The sequence below is a fragment of the Oncorhynchus masou genome, chromosome 20 (genome assembly GCF_036934945.1).
Source record: "Oncorhynchus masou masou isolate Uvic2021 chromosome 20, UVic_Omas_1.1, whole genome shotgun sequence".
Classification (NCBI taxonomy): domain Eukaryota; kingdom Metazoa; phylum Chordata; class Actinopteri; order Salmoniformes; family Salmonidae; genus Oncorhynchus; species Oncorhynchus masou.
Window position 1 is genome coordinate 30,828,250 of NC_088231.1, and position 20,865 is coordinate 30,849,114.

General features: G+C 51.0%; 1 protein-coding gene across 1 annotated transcript in view; it reads right to left on the reverse strand.

The window, feature by feature from the left end:
- The window catches only part of LOC135507248 (LIM and calponin homology domains-containing protein 1-like), a 114,150-nt gene that overhangs the window by 18,686 nt on the left and 74,599 nt on the right, over positions 1-20,865 (reverse strand). The window contains exons 11-17 of the mRNA XM_064926844.1: positions 18,406-18,538; positions 16,652-16,812; positions 14,973-16,260; positions 1,384-1,635; positions 1,189-1,288; positions 1,066-1,091; positions 189-302 (exon numbers count right to left, since the gene is read on the reverse strand). Coding sequence (XP_064782916.1) covers positions 189-302; positions 1,066-1,091; positions 1,189-1,288; positions 1,384-1,635; positions 14,973-16,260; positions 16,652-16,812; positions 18,406-18,538 — 2,074 coding nt within the window. The remainder of the gene's footprint in view (positions 1-188; positions 303-1,065; positions 1,092-1,188; positions 1,289-1,383; positions 1,636-14,972; positions 16,261-16,651; positions 16,813-18,405; positions 18,539-20,865) is intronic.

The window sequence follows — 20,865 nt, forward strand, 5'->3', positions numbered from 1 at the left end:
AGTCTCCTCTCCTGTTATCTCCTCTCCTGTAGTCTCCTCTCCTGTTATCTCCTCTCCTGTAGTCTCCTCTCCTGTTATCTCCTCTCCTGTTATCTCCTCTCCTGTAGTCTCCTCTCACACACCTGTAGGAATCTCTCCTGTTATCTCCTCTCCTGTTATCACCTCTCCTGTAGTCTCCTCTCACACACCTGTAGGAATCTCTCCTGCTCCTGCTGCCACTTCTCCTGTCGTCTCCTCTCATCCTCAGGGTTCCACACCCAGTGATCTACACGCTTAGCCAGGTTCAACATGGGGCTCTCCATCTACCACACACACACACACACACACACACACACACACACACACACACACACACACACACACACACACACACACACACACACACACACACACACACACACACACACAAGGAAAGGAAAGGTGAGACGAGAGAACAGGCAAAGTTCTAGAATAAAGATCAAGTTCTAGTATGAAAGTCAGGTTCTGCAATAAAGGTCAAGTTCTAGAATGAAGGTCAGGTTCTAAAATAAAAATCAAGTTGTAGAATGAAGGTCAGGTTCTAGAATAAAGATCAAGTTCTAGAATCAACGTCCGGTTCTAGAATAAAATCAAGTTCTAGAATGCAGGTCAGGTTCTAGAATAAAGAACAAGTTGTAGACTGAAGGTCAGGTTCTAGAATAAAGGTCAAGTTCTAGTATGAAGGTCAGGTTCTAGAATAAACGTCGTTCTAGAATGAAGATCAGGTTTGAGAATAAAAATCAAGTTGTAGTATGAAGGTCAGGTTCTAGAATAAAGATCAAGTTGTAGTATGAAGCTCAGGTTCTAGAACATAGATCAAGTTGTAGAATGAAGGTCAGGTTATAGAATAAAGGTCAAGTTCTAGAATGAAGGTCAGGTTTGAGAATAAAGATCAAGTTGTAGTATGAAGGTCAGGTTCTAGAACATAGATCAAGTTGTAGAATGAAGGTCAGGTTCTAGAATAAAATCAAGTTCTAGAATGAAGGTCAGGTTCTAGAATAAAGGTCAAGTTGTAGAATGAAAATGCTGAGCTATAATGGTACTCACCGTCCCACTGCTCCCCTCCAGTCCTCCTGTGGAGGGAAACACACACAGTGTGTTAGCTACAGCAGCAGCATTAACACTAATCTGGTTCACCCAGCAACAGGAATCTGGGTAATATCATCGTACCTGTCACCGAGGATGAGTAGGTGTTCTGGTTGCTAAGCAATGAAGAGTCAGACCCCGCCTCCTCCCCTGATCTCCTTGACAATGCCATGGAGCCGTTCACCTAACAGACAATCAATAAGGAACCAAGAGCATCAGAACCATTCAATCAATCAACCAAATGTCAATAAATGAATGAGAGTGGGTGTGGCTCCCCACCTGTGTGTTGCTGAGCATATCTAACGGATGTGGCTGCAGGTGTGTCTGGGTGAGTTCCGTCACGATGGTCGTCGTGACAACACAGTTCCTCCCTCCAATCAGGGTGCTGACTGCCGACACCTGTGTCTTCTGATTGGCACCAGGGTGTTCGGTGGGCTGGGGGGAGTGAATGGGTGAGGAGGGGGATTGAAGGGGTGAGGAAGGCGGGGAGGACGGGAGAGTCTCTCCATTCACCCTAACCAAGCCATCTACCTGTAGACAGAGTGATGAGAGGTTACCTCACCAAGCCATCTACCTGTAGACAGAGTGATGAGAGGTTACCTCACCAAGCCATCTACCTGTAGACAGAGTGATGAGAGGTTACCTCACCAAGCCATCTACCTGTAGACAGAGTGATGAGAGGTTACCTCACCAAGCCATCTACCTGTAGACAGAGTGATGAGAGGTTACCTCACCAAGCCATCTACCTGTAGACAGAGTGATGAGAGGTTACCTCACCAAGCCATCTACCTGTAGACAGAGTGATGAGAGGTTACCTCACCAAGCCATCTACCTGTAGACAGAGTGATGAGAGGTTACCTCACCAAGCCATCTACCTGTAGACAGAGTGATGAGAGGTTACCTCACCAAACCATCTACCTGTAGACAGAGTGATGAGAGGTTATCTCACCAAGCCATCTACCTGCAGACAGAGTGATGAGAGGTTACCTCACCAAGCCATCTACCTGTAGACAGAGTGATGAGAGGTTACCTCACCAAGCCATCTACCTGTAGACAGAGTGATGAGAGGTTACCTCACCAAGCCATCTACCTGTAGACAGAGTGATGAGAGGTTACCTCACCAAGCCATCTACCTGTAGACAGAGTGATGAGAGGTTACCTCACCAAGCCATCTACCTGTAGACAGAGTGATGAGAGGTTACCTCACCAAGCCATCTACCTGTAGACAGAGTGATGAGAGGTTACCTCACCAAACCATCTACCTGTAGACAGAGTGATGAGAGGTTACCTCACCAAGCCATCTACCTGTAGACAGAGTGATGAGAGGTCACCTCACCAAGCCATCTACCTGTAGACAGAGTGATGAGAGGTTACCTCACCAAGCCATCTACCTGTAGACAGAGTGATGAGAGGTTACCTCACCAAGCCATCTACCTGTAGACAGAGTGATGAGAGGTTACCTCACCAAGCCATCTACCTGTAGACAGAGTGATGAGAGGTTACCTCACCAAGCCATCTACCTGTAGACAGAGTGATGAGAGGTTACCTCACCAAGCCATCTACCTGTAGACAGAGTGATGAGAGGTTACCTCACCAAGCCATCTACCTGTAGACAGAGTGATGAGAGGTTACCTCACCAAACCATCTACCTGTAGACAGAGTGATGAGAGGTTACCTCACCAAGCCATCTACCTGTAGACAGAGTGATGAGAGGTTACCTCACCAAGCCATCTACCTGTAGACAGAGTGATGAGAGGTTACCTCACCAAGCCATCTACCTGTAGACAGAGTGATGAGAGGTTACCTCACCAAGCCATCTACCTGTAGACAGAGTGATGAGAGGTTACCTCACCAAGCCATCTACCTGTAGACAGAGTGATGAGAGGTTACCTCACCAAGCCATCTACCTGTAGACAGAGTGATGAGAGAGGTTACCTCACCAAGCCATCTACCTGTAGACAGAGTGATGAGAGGTTACCTCACCAAGCCATCTACCTGTAGACAGAGTGATGAGAGGTTACCTCACCAAGCCATCTACCTGTAGACAGAGTGATGAGAGAGGTTACCTCACCAAGCCATCTACCTGTAGACAGAGTGATGAGAGAGGTTACCTCACCAAGCCATCTACCTGTAGACAGAGTGATGAGAGGTTACCTCACCAAGCCATCTACCTGTAGACAGAGTGATGAGAGGTCACCTCACCAAGCCATCTACCTGTAGACAGAGTGATGAGAGGTTACCTCACCAAGCCATCTACCTGTAGACAGAGTGATGAGAGGTTACCTCACCAAGCCATCTACCTGTAGACAGAGTGATGAGAGGTTACCTCACCAAACCATCTACCTGTAGACAGAGTGATGAGAGGTTACCTCACCAAGCCATCTACCTGTAGACAGAGTGATGAGAGGTTACCTCACCAAGCCATCTACCTGCAGACAGAGTGATGAGAGGTTACCTCACCAAGCCATCTACCTGTAGACAGAGTGATGAGAGGTTACCTCACCAAGCCATCTACCTGTAGACAGAGTGATGAGAGGTTACCTCACCAAGCCATCTACCTGTAGACAGAGTGATGAGAGGTTACCTCACCAAGCCATCTACCTGTAGACAGAGTGATGAGAGGTTACCTCACCAAGCCATCTACCTGTAGACAGAGTGATGAGAGGTTACCTCACCAAGCCATCTACCTGTAGACAGAGTGATGAGAGGTTACCTCACCAAGCCATCTACCTGTAGACAGAGTGATGAGAGGTTACCTCACCAAGCCATCTACCTGTAGACAGAGTGATGAGAGGTTACCTCACCAAGCCATCTACCTGTAGACAGAGTGATGAGAGGTTACCTCACCAAGCCATCTACCTGTAGACAGAGTGATGAGAGGTCACCTCACCAAGCCATCTACCTGTAGACAGAGTGATGAGAGGTCACCTCACCAAGCCATCTACCTGTAGACAGAGTGATGAGAGGTCACCTCACCAAGCCATCTACCTGTAGACAGAGTGATGAGAGGTTACCTCACCAAGCCATCTACCTGTAGACAGAGTGATGAGAGGTTATCTCACCAAGCCATCTACCTGTAGACAGAGTGATGAGAGGTTACCTCACCAAGCCATCTACCTGTAGACAGAGTGATGAGAGGTTACCTCACCAAGCCATCTACCTGTAGACAGAGTGATGAGAGGTTATCTCACCAAGCCATCTACCTGTAGAGAGAGTGATGAGAGGTTACCTCACCAAGCCATCTACCTGTAGACAGAGTGATGAGAGAGGTTACCTCACCAAGCCATCTACCTGTAGACAGAGTGATGAGAGGTTATCTCACCAAGCCATCTACCTGTAGACAGAGTGATGAGAGGTTACCTCACCAAGCCATCTACCTGTAGACAGAGTGATGAGAGGTTACCTCACCAAGCCATCTACCTGTAGACAGAGTGATGAGAGGTTACCTCACCAAGCCATCTACCTGTAGACAGAGTGATGAGAGGTCACCTCACCAAGCCATCTACCTGTAGACAGAGTGATGAGAGGTTACCTCACCAAGCCATCTACCTGTAGACAGAGTGATGTTTGGGGTGGTGTGGGGTATCATTAGATTTGGGGTGGTGTGAGGTATCATTAGATTTGGGGTGGTGTGGGGTATCATTAGATTTGGGGTGGGGTATCAATAGATTTGGGGTGGTGTGGGGTATCATTAGATTTGGGGTGATGTGGGGCATCATTATGTTTGGGGTGGGGTGGGGTATCATTAGATTTGGGGTGGTGTGGGGTATCATTAGATCTGGAGTGGTGTGAGGTATCATTAGATCTGGGGTGGTGTGGGGTATCAATAGATTTGGGGTGGTGTGGGGTGTCATTAGATCTGGGGTGGTGTGGGGTGTCATTAGATCTGGGGTGGTGTTGAGTGTCATTAGATCTGGGGTGGTGTGGCGTGTCATTAGATCTGGGGTGGTGTGGGGTGTCATTAGATCTGGGGTGGTGTGGGATATCATTAGATTTGGGGTGATGTGGGGCATCATTATGTTTGGGGTGGGGTGGGGTATCATTAGATTTGGTGTGGTGTGGGGTGTCATTAGATTTGGGGTGGTGTGGGGTATCATTAGATTTGGGGTGGTGTGGGGTGTCATTAAATCTGGGGAGGTGTGGGGTGTCATTAAATCTAGGGTGGTGTGGGGTATCATTAGATCTGGGGTGGTGTGGGGTGTCATTAAATCTGGGGTAGTGTGGGGTGTCATTAAATCTGGGGTGGTGTGGGGTATCATTAGATCTGGGGTGGTGTGGAGTGTCATTAGATCTGGGGTGGTGTGGGGTGTCATTAGATCTGGGGTGGTGTGGGGTGTCATTAGATCTGGGGCGGTGTGGGGTGTCATTAGTTCTGGGGTGGTGTGGGGTTTCATTAGATCTGGGGCGGTGTGGTGTGTCATTAGTTCTGGGGTGGTGTGGGGTATCATTAGATCTGGGGTGGTGTGGGGTGTCATTAGATCTGGGGCGGTGTGGGGTGTCATTAGTTCTGGGGTGGTGTGGGGTATCATTAGATCTGGGGTGGTGTGGGGTGTCATTAGATCTGGGGGCGGTGTGGGGTGTCATTAGTTCTGGGGTGGTGTGGGGTATCATTAGATCTGGGGTGGTGTGGGGTGTCATTAGATCTGGGGTGGTGTGGGGTATCATTAGATCTGGGGTGGTGTGGGGTGTCATTAGATCTGGGGTGGTGTGGAGTGTCATTAGATTTGTGGTGATTCGGGGTATCATTAGATTTGGGGTGGTGTGGGGTGTCATTAAATCTGGGGTGGTGTGGGGTGTCATTAAATCTGGGGTGGTGTGGGGTGTCATTAAATCTGGGGTGGTGTGGGGTATCATTAGATCTGGGGTGGTGTGGGGTGTCATTAAATCTGGGGTAGTGTGGGGTGTCATTAAATCTGGGATGGTGTGGGGTATCATTAGATCTGGGGTGGTGTGGAGTGTCATTAGATCTGGGGTGGTGTGGGGTGTCATTAGATCTGGGGTGGTGTGGGGTGTCATTAGATCTGGGGTGGTGTGGGGTGTCATTAGATCGGGGGTGGTGTGGGGTATCATTAGATCTGGGGTGGTGTGGGGTATCATTAGATCTGGGGTGGTGTGGGGTGTCATTAAATCTGGGGTAGTGTGGGGTGTCATTAAATCTGGGGTGGTGTGGGGTATCATTAGATCTGGGGTGGTGTGGAGTGTCATTAGATCTGGGGTGGTGTGGGGTGTCATTAGATCTGGGGTGGTGTGGGGTATCATTAGATCTGGGGTGGTGTGGGGTATCATTAGATTTGGAGTGGTGTGGGGTATCATTAGATTTGGGGTGGTGTGGGGTATCATTAGATATGGGGTGGTGTGGGGTGTCATTAGATCTGGGGTGTAATAAGATTTGGTGAGGTGTGGTGTGTCATTAGATCTGGGGTGGTGTGGGGTATCATTAGATCTGGGGTGGTGTGGGGTATCATTAGATCTGGGGTGTAATAAGATTTGGGGCGGTGTGGGGTGTCATTAGTTCTGGGGTGGTGTGGGGTGTCATTAGATCTGGGGTGGTGTGGGGTGTCATTAGATTTGGGGTGGTGTGGGGTGTCATTAGATCTGGGGTGGTGTGGGGTGTCATTAGATCTGGGGTGGTGTGGGGTGTCATTAGATCGGGGGTGGTGTGGGGTATCATTAGATCTGGGGTGGTGTGGGGTATCATTAGATCTGGGGTGGTGTGGGGTGTCATTAAATCTGGGGTAGTGTGGGGTGTCATTAAATCTGGGGTGGTGTGGGGTATCATTAGATCTGGGGTGGTGTGGAGTGTCATTAGATCTGGGGTGGTGTGGGGTGTCATTAGATCTGGGGTGGTGTGGGGTATCATTAGATCTGGGGTGGTGTGGGGTATCATTAGATTTGGAGTGGTGTGGGGTATCATTAGATTTGGGGTGGTGTGGGGTATCATTAGATTTGGGGTGGTGTGGGGTGTCATTAGATCTGGGGTGTAATAAGATTTGGGGCGGTGTGGTGTGTCATTAGATCTGGGGTGGTGTGGGGTATCATTAGATCTGGGGTGGTGTGGGGTATCATTAGATCTGGGGTGTAATAAGATTTGGGGCGGTGTGGGGTGTCATTAGTTCTGGGGTGGTGTGGGGTGTCATTAGATCTGGGGTGGTGTGGGGTGTCATTAGATATGGGGTGGTGTGGGGTGTCATTAGATCTGGGGTGGTGTGGGGTATCATTAGATTTGGAGTGGTGTGGGGTATCATTAGATTTGGGGTGGTGTGGGATGTCATTAGATTTGGGGTGGTGTGGGGTATCATTAGATTTGGGGTGGTGTGGGGTATCATTAGATCTGGGGTGGTGTGGGGTGTCATTAGATTTGGGGTGATGTGGGGTATCATTATATTTGGGGTGGTGTGGGGTATCATTAGATCTGGGGTGGTGTGGGGTATCATTAGGTCTGGGGTGGTGTGGGGTGTCATTAGATCTGGGGTGGTGTAGGGTATCATTAGATTTGGGGTGGTGTGGGGTATCATTAGATCTGGGGTGGTGTGAGGTATCATTAGATTTGGCGTGGTGTGGGGTGTCATTAGATTTGGCGTGGTGTGGGGTGTCATTAGATTTGGGGTGGTGTGAGGTATCATTAGATTTGGGGTGGTGTGGGGTATCATTAGATCTGGGGTGGTGTGGGGTATCATTAGATCTGGGGTGGTGTGGGGTATCATTAGATTTGGGGTGGGGTATCATTAGAATTGGGGTGGTATGGGGTGTCATTAGATTTGGGGTGGTGTGGGGTATCATTAGATTTGGGGTGGTGTGGGGTATCATTAGATCTGGGGTGGTGTGGGGTATCATTAGATCTGGGGTGGTGTGAGGTATCATTAGATCTGGGGTGGTGTGGGGTATCATTAGATTTGGGGTGGTGTGGGATATCATTAGATTTGGGGTGATGTGGGGCATCATTATTTTTGGGGTGGGGTGGGGTATCATTAGATTTGGGGTGGTGTGGGGTATCATTAGATTTGGGGTGGTGTGGGGTATCATTAGATTTGGAGTGGTGTGGGGTATCATTAGCTTTGGGGTGGTGTGGGGTGTCATTAGATTTGGGGTGGTGTGAGGTATCATTAGATTTGGGGTGGTGTGGGGTATCATTAGATCTGGGGTGGTGTGGGGTATCATTAGATCGGGGGTGGTGTAGGGTATCATTAGATTTGGGGTGGTGTGGGGTATCATTAGATTTGGGGTGGTGTGGGGTGTCATAAAAACTGGGGAGGTGTGGGGTGTCATTAAATCTAGGGTGGTGTGGGGTATCATTAGATCTGGGGTGGTGTTGGGTGTCATTAAATCTGGGGTAGTGTGGGGTGTCATTAAATCTGGGGTGGTGTGGGGTATCATTAGATCTGGGGTGGTGTGGAGTGTCATTAGATCTGGGGTGGTGTGGGGTGTCATTAGATCTGGGGTGGTGTGGGGTGTCATTAGATCTGGGGCGGTGTGGGGTGTCATTAGTTCTGGGGTGGTGTGGGGTATCATTAGATCTGGGGCGGTGTGGAGTGTCATTAGTTCTGGGGTGGTGTGGGGTATCATTAGATCTGGGGTGGTGTGGGGTGTCATTAGATCTGGGGCGGTGTGGGGTGTCATTAGTTCTGGGGTGGTGGGGGTATCATTAGATCTGGGGTGGTGTGGGGTGTCATTAGATCTGGGGGGTGTGGGGTATCATTAGATCTGGGGTGGTGTGGGGTGTCATTAGATCTGGGGTGGTGTGGGGTGTCATTAAATCTGGGGTGGTATGGGGTATCATTAGATCTGGGGTGGTGTGGAGTGTCATTAGATCTGGGGTGGTGTGGGGTGTCATTAGATCTGGGGTGGTGTGGGGTATCATTAGATCTTGGGTGGTGTGGGGTGTCATTAGATCTGGGGCGGTGTGGGGTGTCATTAGTTCTGGGGTGGTGTGGGGTATCATTAGATCTGGGGTGGTGTGGGGTGTCATTAGATCTGGGGTGGTGTGGGGTATCATTAGATCTGGTGTGGTGTGGGGTGTCATTAGATCTGGGGTGGTGTGGAGTGTCATTAGATTTGTGGTGATTCGGGGTATCATTAGATTTGGGGTGGTGTGGGGTGTCATTAAATCTGGGGTGGTGTGGGGTGTCATTAAATCTGGGGTGGTGTGGGGTGTCATTAAATCTGGGGTGGTGTGGGGTATCATTAGATCTGGGGTGGTGCGGGGTCTCATTAAATCTGGGGTAGTGTGGGGTGTCATTAAATCTGGGATGGTGTGGGGTATCATTAGATCTGGGGTGGTGTGGAGTGTCATTAGATCTGGGGTGGTGTGGGGTGTCATTAGATCTGGGGTGGTGTGGGGTGTCATTAGATCTGGGGTGGTGTGGGGTGTCATTAGATCGGGGTGGTGTGGGGTATCATTAGATCTGGGGTGGTGTGGGGTATCATTAGATCTGGGGTGGTGTGGGGTGTCATTAAATCTGGGGTAGTGTGGGGTGTCATTAAATCTGGGGTGGTGTGGGGTATCATTAGATCTGGGGTGGTGTGGAGTGTCATTAGATCTGGGGTGGTGTGGGGTGTCATTAGATCTGGGGTGGTGTGGGGTATCATTAGATCTGGGGTGGTGTGGGGTATCATTAGATTTGGAGTGGTGTGGGGTATCATTAGATTTGGGGTGGTGTGGGGTATCATTAGATTTGGGGTGGTGTGGGGTGTCATTAGATCTGGGGTGTAATAAGATTTGGGGCGGTGTGGTGTGTCATTAGATCTGGGGTGGTGTGGGGTATCATTAGATCTGGGGTGGTGTGGGGTATCATTAGATCTGGGGTGTAATAAGATTTGGGGCGGTGTGGGGTGTCATTAGTTCTGGGGTGGTGTGGGGTGTCATTAGATCTGGGGTGGTGTGGGGTGTCATTAGATATGGGGTGGTGTGGGGTGTCATTAGATCTGGGGTGGTGTGGGGTATCATTAGATTTGGAGTGGTGTGGGGTATCATTAGATTTGGGGTGGTGTGGGATGTCATTAGATTTGGGGTGGTGTGGGGTATCATTAGATTTGGGGTGGTGTGGGGTATCATTAGATCTGGGGTGGTGTGGGGTGTCATTAGATTTGGGGTGGTGTGGGGTATCATTATATTTGGGGTGGTGTGGGGTATCATTAGATCTGGGGTGGTGTGGGGTATCATTAGATCTGGGGTGGTGTGGGGTGTCATTAGATCTGGGGTGGTGTGGGGTATCATTAGATTTGGGGTGGTGTGGGGTATCATTAGATCTGGGGTGGTGTGAGGTATCATTAGATTTGGCGTGGTGTGGGGTGTCATTAGATTTGGGGTGGTGTGAGGTATCATTAGATTTGGGGTGGTGTGGGGTATCATTAGATCTGGGGTGGTGTGGGGTATCATTAGATCTGGGGTGGTGTGGGGTATCATTAGATTTGGGGTGGTGTGGGGTATCATTAGATTTGGGGTGGTGTGGGGTGTCATTAAATCTGGGGTGGTGTGGGGTGTAATTAAATCCGGGGTGGTGTGGGGTATCATTAGATCTGGGGTGGTGTGGAGTGTCATTAGATCTGGGGTGGTGTGGCGTGTCATTAGATCTGGGGTGGTGTGGGGTGTCATTAGATCTGGGGTGGTGTGGGGTGTCATTAGATCTGGGGTGGTGTGGGGTATCATTAGATTTGGGGTGGTGTGGGGTGTCATTAAATCTGGGGTGGTGTGGGGTGTCATTAAATCTGGGGTGGTGTGGGGTATCATTAGTTCTGGGGTGGTGTTGTGTGTCATTTGATCTGGGGTGGTGTGGCGTGTCATTAGATCTGGGGTGGTGTGGGGTGTCATTAGATCTGGGGTGGTGTGGGGTGTCATTAGATCTGGGGTGGTGTGGGGTATCATTAGATCTGGGGTGGTGTGAGGTATCATTAGATCTGGGTTGGTGTGGGGTATCATTAGATCTGAGGTGGTGTGGGGTGTCATTAGATCTGGGGTGGTGTGGGGTATCATTAGATTTGGGGTGGTGTGGGGTGTCATTAAATCTGGGGTGGTGTGGGGTGTCATTAAATCTGGGGTGGTGTGGGGTATCATTAGATCTGGGGTGGTGTGAGGTATCATTAGATCTGGGTTGGTGTGGGGTATCATTAGATCTGAGGTGGTGTGGGGTGTCATTAGATCTGGGGTGGTGTGGGGTATCATTAGATCTGGGGTGGTGTGGGGTGTCATTAGATCTGGGGTGTAATAAGATTTGGGGCGGTGTGGGGTGTCATTAGATCTGGGGTGGTGTGGGGTATCATTAGATTTGGGGTGGTGTGGGGTATCATTAGATTTGGGGTGGTGTGGGGTGTCATTATCTCTGGGGTGGTGTGGGGTGTCATTAATTCTGGGGTGGTGTGGGGTATCATTAGATCTGGGGTGGTGTTGAGTGTCATTAGATCTGGGGTGGTGTGGCGTGTCATTAGATCTGGGGTGGTGTGGGGTGTCATTAGATCTGGGGTGGTGTGGGGTGTCATTAGATCTGGGGTGGTGTGGGGTATCATTAGATCTGGGGTGGTGTGGGGTGTCATTAGATCTGGGGTGGGGTGGGGTGTCATTAGATATGGGGTGGTGTGGGGTATCATTAGATCTGGGGTGGTGTGGGGTATCATTATATTTGGGGTGGTGTGGGGTGTCATTATATTTGGGGTGGTGTGGGGTGTCATTATATTTGGGGTGGTGTGGGGTATCATTAGATTTGGGGTGGTGTGGGGTATCATTAGATTTGGGGTGGTGTGGGGTATCATTATATTTGGGGTGGTGTGGGGTATCATTAGATTTGGGGTGGTGTGGGGTGTCATTATATTTGGGGTGGTGTGGGGTATCATTATATCTGGGGTGGTGTGGGGTGTCATTAGATTTGGGGTGGTATGGGGTGTCAGTAGATCTGGGGTGGTGTGGGGTGTCATTAGATCTGGGGTGGTGTGGGGTGTCATTAGATATGGGGTGGTATGGGGTGTCACTAGATCTGGGGTGGTGTGGGGTGTCATTAGATCTGGGGTGGTGTGGGGTATCATTAGATCTGGGGTGGTGTGGGGTGTCATTAGATCTGGGGTGGTGTGGGGTGTCATTAGATTTGGGGTGGTGTGGGGTGTCATTAGATCTGGGGTGGTGTGGGGTATCATTACATCTGGGGTGGTGTGGGGTATCATTAGATTTGGGGTGGTGTGGGGTGTCATTAGATTTGGGGTGGTGTGGGGTATCATTAGATTTGGGGTGGTGTGGGGTGTCATTAGATTTGGGGTGGTGTGGGGTGTCATTAGATTTGGGGTGGTGTGGGGTGTCATTAGATCTGGGGTGGTGTGGGGTGTCATTAGATCTGGGGTGGTGTGGGGTGTCATTAGATCTGGGGTGTTGTGGGGTGTCATTAGATTTGGGGTGGTGTGGGGTATCATTAGATTTGGGTTGGTGTGGGATATCATTAGATTTGGGGTGGTGTGGGGTATCATAAGATCTGGGGTGGTGTGGGGTATCATTAGATTTGGGGTGTCATTAGATCTAGGGTGGTGTGGGGTATCATTAGATTTGGGGTGGTGTGGGGTATCATTAGATCTGGGGTGTAATAAGATTTGGGGCGGTGTGGGGTATCATTAGATCTGGGGTGGTGTGGGGTGTCATTAGATCTGGGGTGGTATGGGGTGTCACTAGATCTGGGGTGGTGTGGGGTGTCATTAGATCTGGGGTGGTGTGGGGTGTCATTAGATTTGGGGTGGTATTGGGTGTCACTAGATCTGGGGTGGTGTGGGGTGTCAGTAGATCTGGGGTGGTGTGGGGTGTCATTAGATCTGGGGTGGTGTGGGGTGTCATTAGATCTGGGGTGGTGTGGGGTGTCATTAGATTTGAGGTGGTGTGGGGTGTCATTAGATTTGGGGTGGTGTGGGGTATCATTAGATCTGGGGTGGTGTGGGGTATCATTAGATCTGGGGTGGTGTGGGGTGTCATTAGATTTGGGGTGGTGTGGGGTGTCATTAGATTTGGGGTGGTGTGGGGTGTCATTAGATTTGGGGTGGTGTGGGGTATCATTAGATCTGGGGTGGTGTGGGGTGTCATTAGATCTGGGGTGGTGTGGGGTGTCATTAGATCTGGGGTGGTGTGGGGTGTCATTAGATTTGGGGTGGTGTGGGGTGTCATTAGATTTGGGGTGGTGTGGGGTGTCATTAGATTTGGGGTGGTGTGGGGTATCATTAGATTTGGGTTGGTGTGGGATATCATTAGATTTGGGGTGGTGTGGGGTATCATAAGATCTGGGGTGGTGTGGGGTATCATTAGATTTGGGGTGTCATTAGATCTAGGGTGGTGTGGGGTATCATTAGATTTGGGGTGGTGTGGGGTATCATTAGATCTGGGGTGTAATAAGATTTGGGGCGGTGTGGGGTATCATTAGATTTGGGGTGGTGTGGAGTGTCATTAGATCTGGGGTGGTGTGGAGTGTCATTTGATTTGGGGTGGTGTGGGGTGTCATTAGATCTGGGGTGGTGTGGGGTATCATTAGATTTGGGGTGGTGTGGGGTGTCATTAGATCTGGGGTGTTGTGGAGTGTCATTAGATTTGGGGTGGTGTGGGGTGTCATTATATCTGGGGTGGTGTGGGGTGTCATTAGATCTGGGGTGATTCGGGGTATCATTAGATCTGGGGTGGTGTGGGGTGTCATTAGATCTGGGGTGGTGTGGGGTGTCATTAGATCTGGGGTGGTGTGGGGTGTCATTAGATTTGGGGTGGTGTGGGGTATCATTAGATCTGGGGTGGTGTGGGGTGTCATTAGATCTGGGGTGGTGTGGGGTGTCATTAGATCTGGGGTGGTGTGGGGTGTCATTAGATTTGGGGTGGTGTGGGGTGTCATTAGATTTGGGGTGGTGTGGGGTATCATTAGATTTGGGTTGGTGTGGGATATCATTAGATTTGGGGTGGTGTGGGGTATCATTAGATCTGGGGTGGTGTGGGGTATCATTAGATTTGGGGTGTCATTAGATCTAGGGTGGTGTGGGGTATCATTAGATTTGGGGTGGTGTGGGGTATCATTAGATCTGGGGTGTAATAAGATTTGGGGCGGTGTGGGGTATCATTAGATTTGGGGTGGTGTGGAGTGTCATTAGATCTGGGGTGGTGTGGAGTGTCATTTGATTTGGGGTGGTGTGGGGTGTCATTAGATCTGGGGTGGTGTGGGGTATCATTAGATTTGGGGTGGTGTGGGGTGTCATTAGATCTGGGGTGTTGTGGAGTGTCATTAGATTTGGGGTGGTGTGGGGTGTCATTATATCTGGGGTGGTGTGGGGTGTCATTAGATCTGGGGTGATTCGGGGTATCATTAGATCTGGGGTGGTGTGGGGTGTCATTAGATCTGGGGTGGTGTGGGGTGTCATTAGATCTGGGGTGGTGTGGGGTGTCATTAGATCTGGGGTGGTGTGGGGTGTCATTAGATCTGGGGTGGTGTGGGGTGTCATTAGATCTGGGGTGGTGTGGGGTGTCATTAGATCTGGGGTGGTGTGGGGTGTCATTAGGTCTGGGGTGGTGTGGGGTGTCAATAGATCTGGGGTGATTCGGGGTATCATTAGATTTGGGGTGGTGTGGGGTGTCATTAGATTTGGGGTGATTTGGGGTGTCATTAGATTTGGAGTGATTCGGGGTATCAATAGATAGGGTGCCGGTTGATAAAGTGTGAATTCTCCAAGCCCCTAAAGCGTCTAGGCTCAAGCATTTTGTCAGTGTCAACACATTGAAATTAATAGAGGACGTGTACGAGGAGCCGTGTCGGTTGGCCGTTTCTGGGAGGTGCCCGTTTGGGCTGTGCGTCCCCCGCGGACGGTGGTCTCTACGTCACAATGGGACTCTGAATTACGCTTAACCCCTAACCCCTATCCCGACCTGCCCTTACCTTAACAGGCTTGTGTCCAGGCTGTGTCTGTGGTGGCTGGCAGTAGGGCTTGGCTGTTAGGAGAGGGCGGGGCCGCGAGGGGGGGGGGATGGGAGGGGGGAGTGTGTGCTGACTTTGTGTGGAGTGGTTTTGTGTGTGCGTGTGTTGGGTGTTTTGGGTTTGGAGCTGTGTGTGTTGGGTGTGTTGGTTGTGTGTGTGTTGGGTGTGTGTGACAGAGATATGTTTTTTGGGGGGGGCTCGGGGCTCTTTATTTGTGTCAGTCTGCAGGGCCTCTAGTCCGTTTCCAGCTCGTTCTGGGTTGTCAGGGTTGTGGTCAGCAGTAATGGTTCTAGTCTCAGGGTTCTGGTTAGTAATTATGCTTCTAGACTCAGGGTTCTGGTCAGGACTAATGGTTCTAGACTCAGGGTTCTGTTCAGCAGTAATGGTTCTAGACTCAGGGTTCTGGTTAGTAATAATGGTTCTAGGGTTAGGGTTCTGGTCAGTAGTAATGGTTCTAGACTCAGAGTTCCGGTCAGCAGTAATGGTTCTAGACTCAGGGTTCTGGTTAGAGGTAATGGTTCTAGACTTAGGGTTCTGGTCAGTAATAATGGTTCTAGACTCAAGGTTCTGGTCAGTAGTAATGGTTCTAGACTCTGGGTTTTGGTCAGTAGTAATGGTTCTAGACTCAGCGTTCTGGTTATTAATACTGGTTCTAGGGTTAGGGTTCTGCTCAGTAGTAATGGTTTTAGACTCAGGGTTCTGGTTGGTAGCAGGTGTTCTAGACTCAGGGTTTTGGTTGGTAGTAGTGGATCTAAACTCAGGGTTCTGGTTGGTAGCAGGTGTTCTAGACTCAGGGTTCTGGTCAGTAGTAATGGTTCTAGACTCAGGGTTCTGGTTAGAGGTAATGGTTCTAGACTTAGGGTTCTGGTCAGTAGTAATGGTTCTAGACTCTGGGTTTTGGTCAGTAGTAATGGTTCTAGACTCAGAGTTCTGGTTATTAATACTGGTTCTAGGGTTAGGGTTCTGCTCAGTAGTAATGGTTTTAGACTCAGGGTTCTGGTTGGTAGCAGGTGTTCTAGACTCAGGGTTTTGGTTGGTAGTAGTGGATCTAAACTCAGGGTTCTGGTTGGTAGCAGGTGTTCTAGACTCAGGGTTCTGGTCAGTAGTAATGGTTCTAGGTAGCTGCAGACTGTCCAGCGTTGAATCACTGATGGTGAAGCGGAGAGCGTAACGCTGGAGAACCATGGCAGCTTCCGCTTTAGAGCCCGCCCTCCTGTACGCATCACACAGCTCCGCCTCCCTACGCTCTCTGTAGTGAAAGAGGGGGGGTAGAGTTTATTCAATTTTTAATGAAGCTTTATTAACCTTTAGTCACATTGAGATACAACTATTTTACAAGACAGAACTGTATTAGAAGCTGGTGAGACAAGGAGTGAGAAAGGAGTAAGATTTAGGTCCCCTCTCCTCCTCCTTCCCCTCCCCCTCTCTCCTCCCCCTCCCTCCCTCCCCTTTCCTCTAATCCCTCCTCCCTCCCCTCTCCTCTCTTCCTCCTTCCACTCCTCCTCTCTCTCCTCTCTTTCCCACCACCCTCCGCCTACTCCCCTCGCCTCTCCTCCTCCTCCTCCCTTTCCTCTCTTTCCCTCCCTCCTCCTCCTCCTCTCTTTCCCTCCCTCTCCTTCTCCTCCTTCCTCTCTCCGTACTTGTCCTCTACGATCTCTCTGTACGTCTTGATGTTCTTCTTCTTCTGGGTGTGGCCTCCCTCCTCCTCCTTCATCATCCTCTCCATCCTCTTCCTCTCCTCCTCCTTCCTGATCAGATCCTGAGAAGCACTGCGGCGACGACTCTTCCACCGGGCTAGGTCCTAGAGGGAGGGGAGGAGAGGAGAGGAGAGGAGAGGAGAGAGAGGAGGAGGGAGGAGGAGGGAGAGGGAGAGGAGGAGAGAGAGGAGGAGAGAGGGGAGGAGAGGGAGAGGAGGAGGGGAGGGAGGAGGGAGGAGGGAGGGAGGGAGAGGAGGGGAGGAGGAGAGGAGGGAGAGGAGAGGAGAGGAGAGGAGAGGAGGAGGAGGAGGAGGAGAGAGGGAGGGGAGGGAGAGAGGAGGAGGAGGAGAGGGAGAGGAGGGAGGGAGAGGGAGATGAGAGGAGGAGAGAGGAGAGGAGAGGAGAGGAGGAGAGGAGGAGGAGGAGAGAGGGAGGGGAGGAGAGAGGAGAGGAGAGGAGGGAGAGGGAGAGAGGAGAGGAGAGAGGGAGGGGAGGGGAGGAGAGGGGAGGAGAGGAGAGGGAGGGGAGGAGAGGGGAGGAGAGGGAGGAGAGGGGGGAGAGGAGAGGAGGAGAGGGAGGGAGGAGGGAGAGGAGAGGAGAGGAGAGGGGAGAGGAGAGGAGGAGGAGAGAGAGGAGAGGGGAGGGGAGGGGAGGAGAGGGGAGGGAGAGGAGGAGGAGGAGAGGAGGGAGGAGGAGAGGAGGGAGAGGAGAGGAGGAGAGGGGAGGAGGGGAGGAGGAGGAGAGGGAGAGGAGAGGAGGAGGGAGAGGAGAGGGGAGGGGGAGAGGAGAGGAGAGAGGAGAGAGGAGAGGAGGAGGGGGAGGGAGGGGAGGAGGGGAGAGGGGGGAGGGAGGGGGAGAGGAGGGGGGGAGGAGAGGGAGGGGAGAGGAGAGGAGAGGAGAGGGGGGGAGAGAGGGAGGGGAGGAGAGAGGGGAGGGGGAGGAGGAGGAGGAGAGAGGAGAGGAGGAGGAGAGAGGGGAGAGGGGGAGGAGAGGGAGAGGGGGGAGGGAGGGGAGGAGAGAGGGAGAGGAGGAGGGAGGGGAGGAGAGGGAGGAGAGAGGGAGAGGGAGGGGAGGAGAGAGGAGAGAGGGAGGGGAGGAGGAGAGGAGGAGAGGGGGAGGGAGAGGGAGAGGAGAGAGGAGGAGAGGGAGAAGGGAGGAGAGGAGGAGAGAGGAGGAGAGGAGGAGAGAGGGAGAGAGGAGGAGGAGGGAGGGAGAGAGGGAGGGGAGGAGAGAGGGAGGGGAGGGGAGAGAGAGGGAGGGAGAGGGAGGGAGGAGGCGAGGAGGAGAGAGGGAGAGGAGGAGGGAGGAGAGAGGAGGAGGAGAGGGAGGAGAGAGGAGAGGGAGGGAGAGAGGGATGAGAGGAGAGTGGATGAGGAGAGGAGAGAGGGATGAGAGGAGAGAGGAAGAGGAGAGGAGAGAGGAGGAGAGAGGGAGGGGAGGAGAGAGGAGGAGAGAGGAGAGAGAGGAGAGAGGGAGGGGAGGAGAGTGGGAAGAGGAGTGGAGAGAGGAGAGTGGGTAAGGAGAGAGGGATGAGAGGAGAGTGGATGAGGAGAGGGGAGAGGGGTGAGAGGAGAGTGGGAAGAGGAGTGAGGAGAGGAGAGTGGGTGAGGAGAGAGGGATGAGTGGAGAGTGGATGAGGAGAGGAGAGAGGGATGTCTGTCTGTCTGTCCGTCCATCCGTCTGTCCGTCTGTCTTACGTCTTGCCATTCCTCCTCCTCCTCCTGGTGATTGGTGTACTGTTCCTGCATGCCGTCATATCGTGATTGGCCGAGAGGCTGAAGTAGTCCCGCCCCCTCTTCCTCGCTGTGCATGTTCATTATACTTATGCTCCTAGACAGGAAGCAGGGAACCGGAAACAGGAAAGTGAGTGATGTCAGAGAGAAGCTGCCGTTAGCTGTTTGCTGTGATGGATGAATGCATATGGAGGAAGGGTAGGTAGGGTAGGGTAGGGTATGTAGGTAGGCAGGGTAGGGTAGGGTAGGGTAGGGGAGGTAGGCAGGGTAGGGTAGGGTGGGGTAGGGTATGTAGGTAGGCAGGGTAGGGTTGTGTTGGGAGGGTAGGGTAGGGTGGGGTAGGTTGGGTAGGGTTGGGTAGGGTAGGTTAAGGTAGGGTAGGATATGTAGGTAGGCAGGGTAGGGTAGGGTAGTGCTGGGAGGGTAGGGTAGGGTAGGTTGGGTAGGGTTGGGTAGGGTAGGTGGGTAGGGTTGGGTTGGGTAGGGTAGATTGGATAGGGTAGGGTAGGTAGGGTTCGGTAGGGTAGGTAGGGTAGGTTAGTGTTGGTAGGGTAGGGTCGGCAGGGTAGGATAGGGTAGGTAGGTAGGCAGGGTAGGGTGGGTAGGGTAGGGTAGAGTAGGGTAGGGTAGAGTAGGGTAGGGTAGAGTAGGTAGGTAAGGCAGGGTAGGTAGGTAGGGCAGGGTAGGGTAGGTATGTAGGGTAGGGTAGGTATGAATGGAGGTAGGGTAGGTAGGGTAGGTAGGTAGGGCAGGGTAGGTAGGGTAGGTATGTAGGGTAGGTAGGTATGAATGGAGGTAGGGTAGGTAGGTAGGGTAGAGTAGGGTGGGGTAGGTAGGTATGAATGGAGGTAGGTTAGGTAGGGTAGGTAGGTAGGGTAGAGTAGGGTAGGTAGGGTAGGGTGGAGTAGGGTAGGTAGGTAGGTAGGTAGGTAGGTAGGTAGGGTGAGTAGAGTAGGGTAGGTAGGGTAGGTAAGTAGGTAGGGTAGAGTAGGGTATGTAGGTAGGGCAGGGTAGGTAGGTAGGTAGGTAGGGTAGAGTAGGGTAGGTAGGGTAGAGTAGGGTAGGTAGGGTAGCAGAGAGAGTTTGTGTAGAGTGAGTATCATACAGTGTATATATAGGGTAGGGTAGGTATGAATGGAGGTAGGTAGACAGTGTATATATAGGGTAGGGTAGGTATGAATGGAGGTAGGTAGACAGTGTATATATAGGGTAGGGTAGGTATGAATGGAGGTAGGTAGACAGTGTATATATAGGGTAGGTAGGGTAGGTATGAATGGAGGTAGGGTAGGTATGAATGGAGGTAGGGTAGGCATGAATGGAGGTAGGTAGACAGTGTATATATAGGGTAGGGTAGGTATGAATGGAGGTAGATCGACAGTGTATATATAGGGTAGGGTAGGTATGAATGGAAGTAGATCGACAGTGTATATATATAGGGTAGGGTAGGTATGAATGGAGGTAGGTAGACAGTGTATATATAGGGTAGGGTAGGTATGAATGGAGGTAGGGTAGGTATGAATGGAGGTAGGTATACAGTGTATATATAGGGTAGGTAGGATAGGTAGGGTAGGTATGAATGGAGGTAGGGTAGGTATGAATGGAGGTAGGTAGACAGTGTATATATAGGGTAGGTAGGGTAGGTAGGGTAGGTATGAATGGAGGTAGGGTAGGTATGAATGGAGGTAGGTAGACAGTGTATATATAGGGTAGGTATGAATGGAGGTAGGTAGACAGTGTATATATAGGGTAAGTAGGGTAGGTAGGGTAGGTATGAATGGAGGTAGGTAGACAGTGTATATATAGGGTAGGTAGGTATGAATGGAGGTAGGTAGACAGTGTATATATAGGGTAGGGTAGGTATGAATGGAGGTAGGTAGACAGTGTATATATAGGTAGGTAGACAGTGTATATATAGGATAGGGTAGGTATGAATGGAGGTAGGTAGACAGTGTATATATAGGGTAGGGTAGGTATGAATGGAGGTAGGTAGACAGTGTATATATAGGGTAGGGTAGGTATGAATGGAGGTAGGTAGACAGTGTATATATAGGGTAGGGTAGGTATGAATGGAGGTAGGTAGACAGTGTATATATAGGGTAGGTAGGTATGAATGAAGGTAGGTAGACAGTGTATATATAGGGTAGGGTAGGTATGAATGGAGGTAGGTAGACAGTGTATATATAGGGTAGGGTAGGTATGAATGAAGGTAGGTAGACAGTGTATATATAGGGTAGGGTAGGTATGAATGGAGGTAGGGTAGGTATGAATGGAGGTAGGTAGACAGTGTATATATAGGGTAGGGTAGGTATGAATGGGGGTAGGTAGACAGTGTATATATAGGGTAGGTAGGTATGAATGGAGGTAGGTAGACAGTGTATATATAGGGTAGGTAGGTATGAATGGAGGTAGGTAGACAGTGTATAT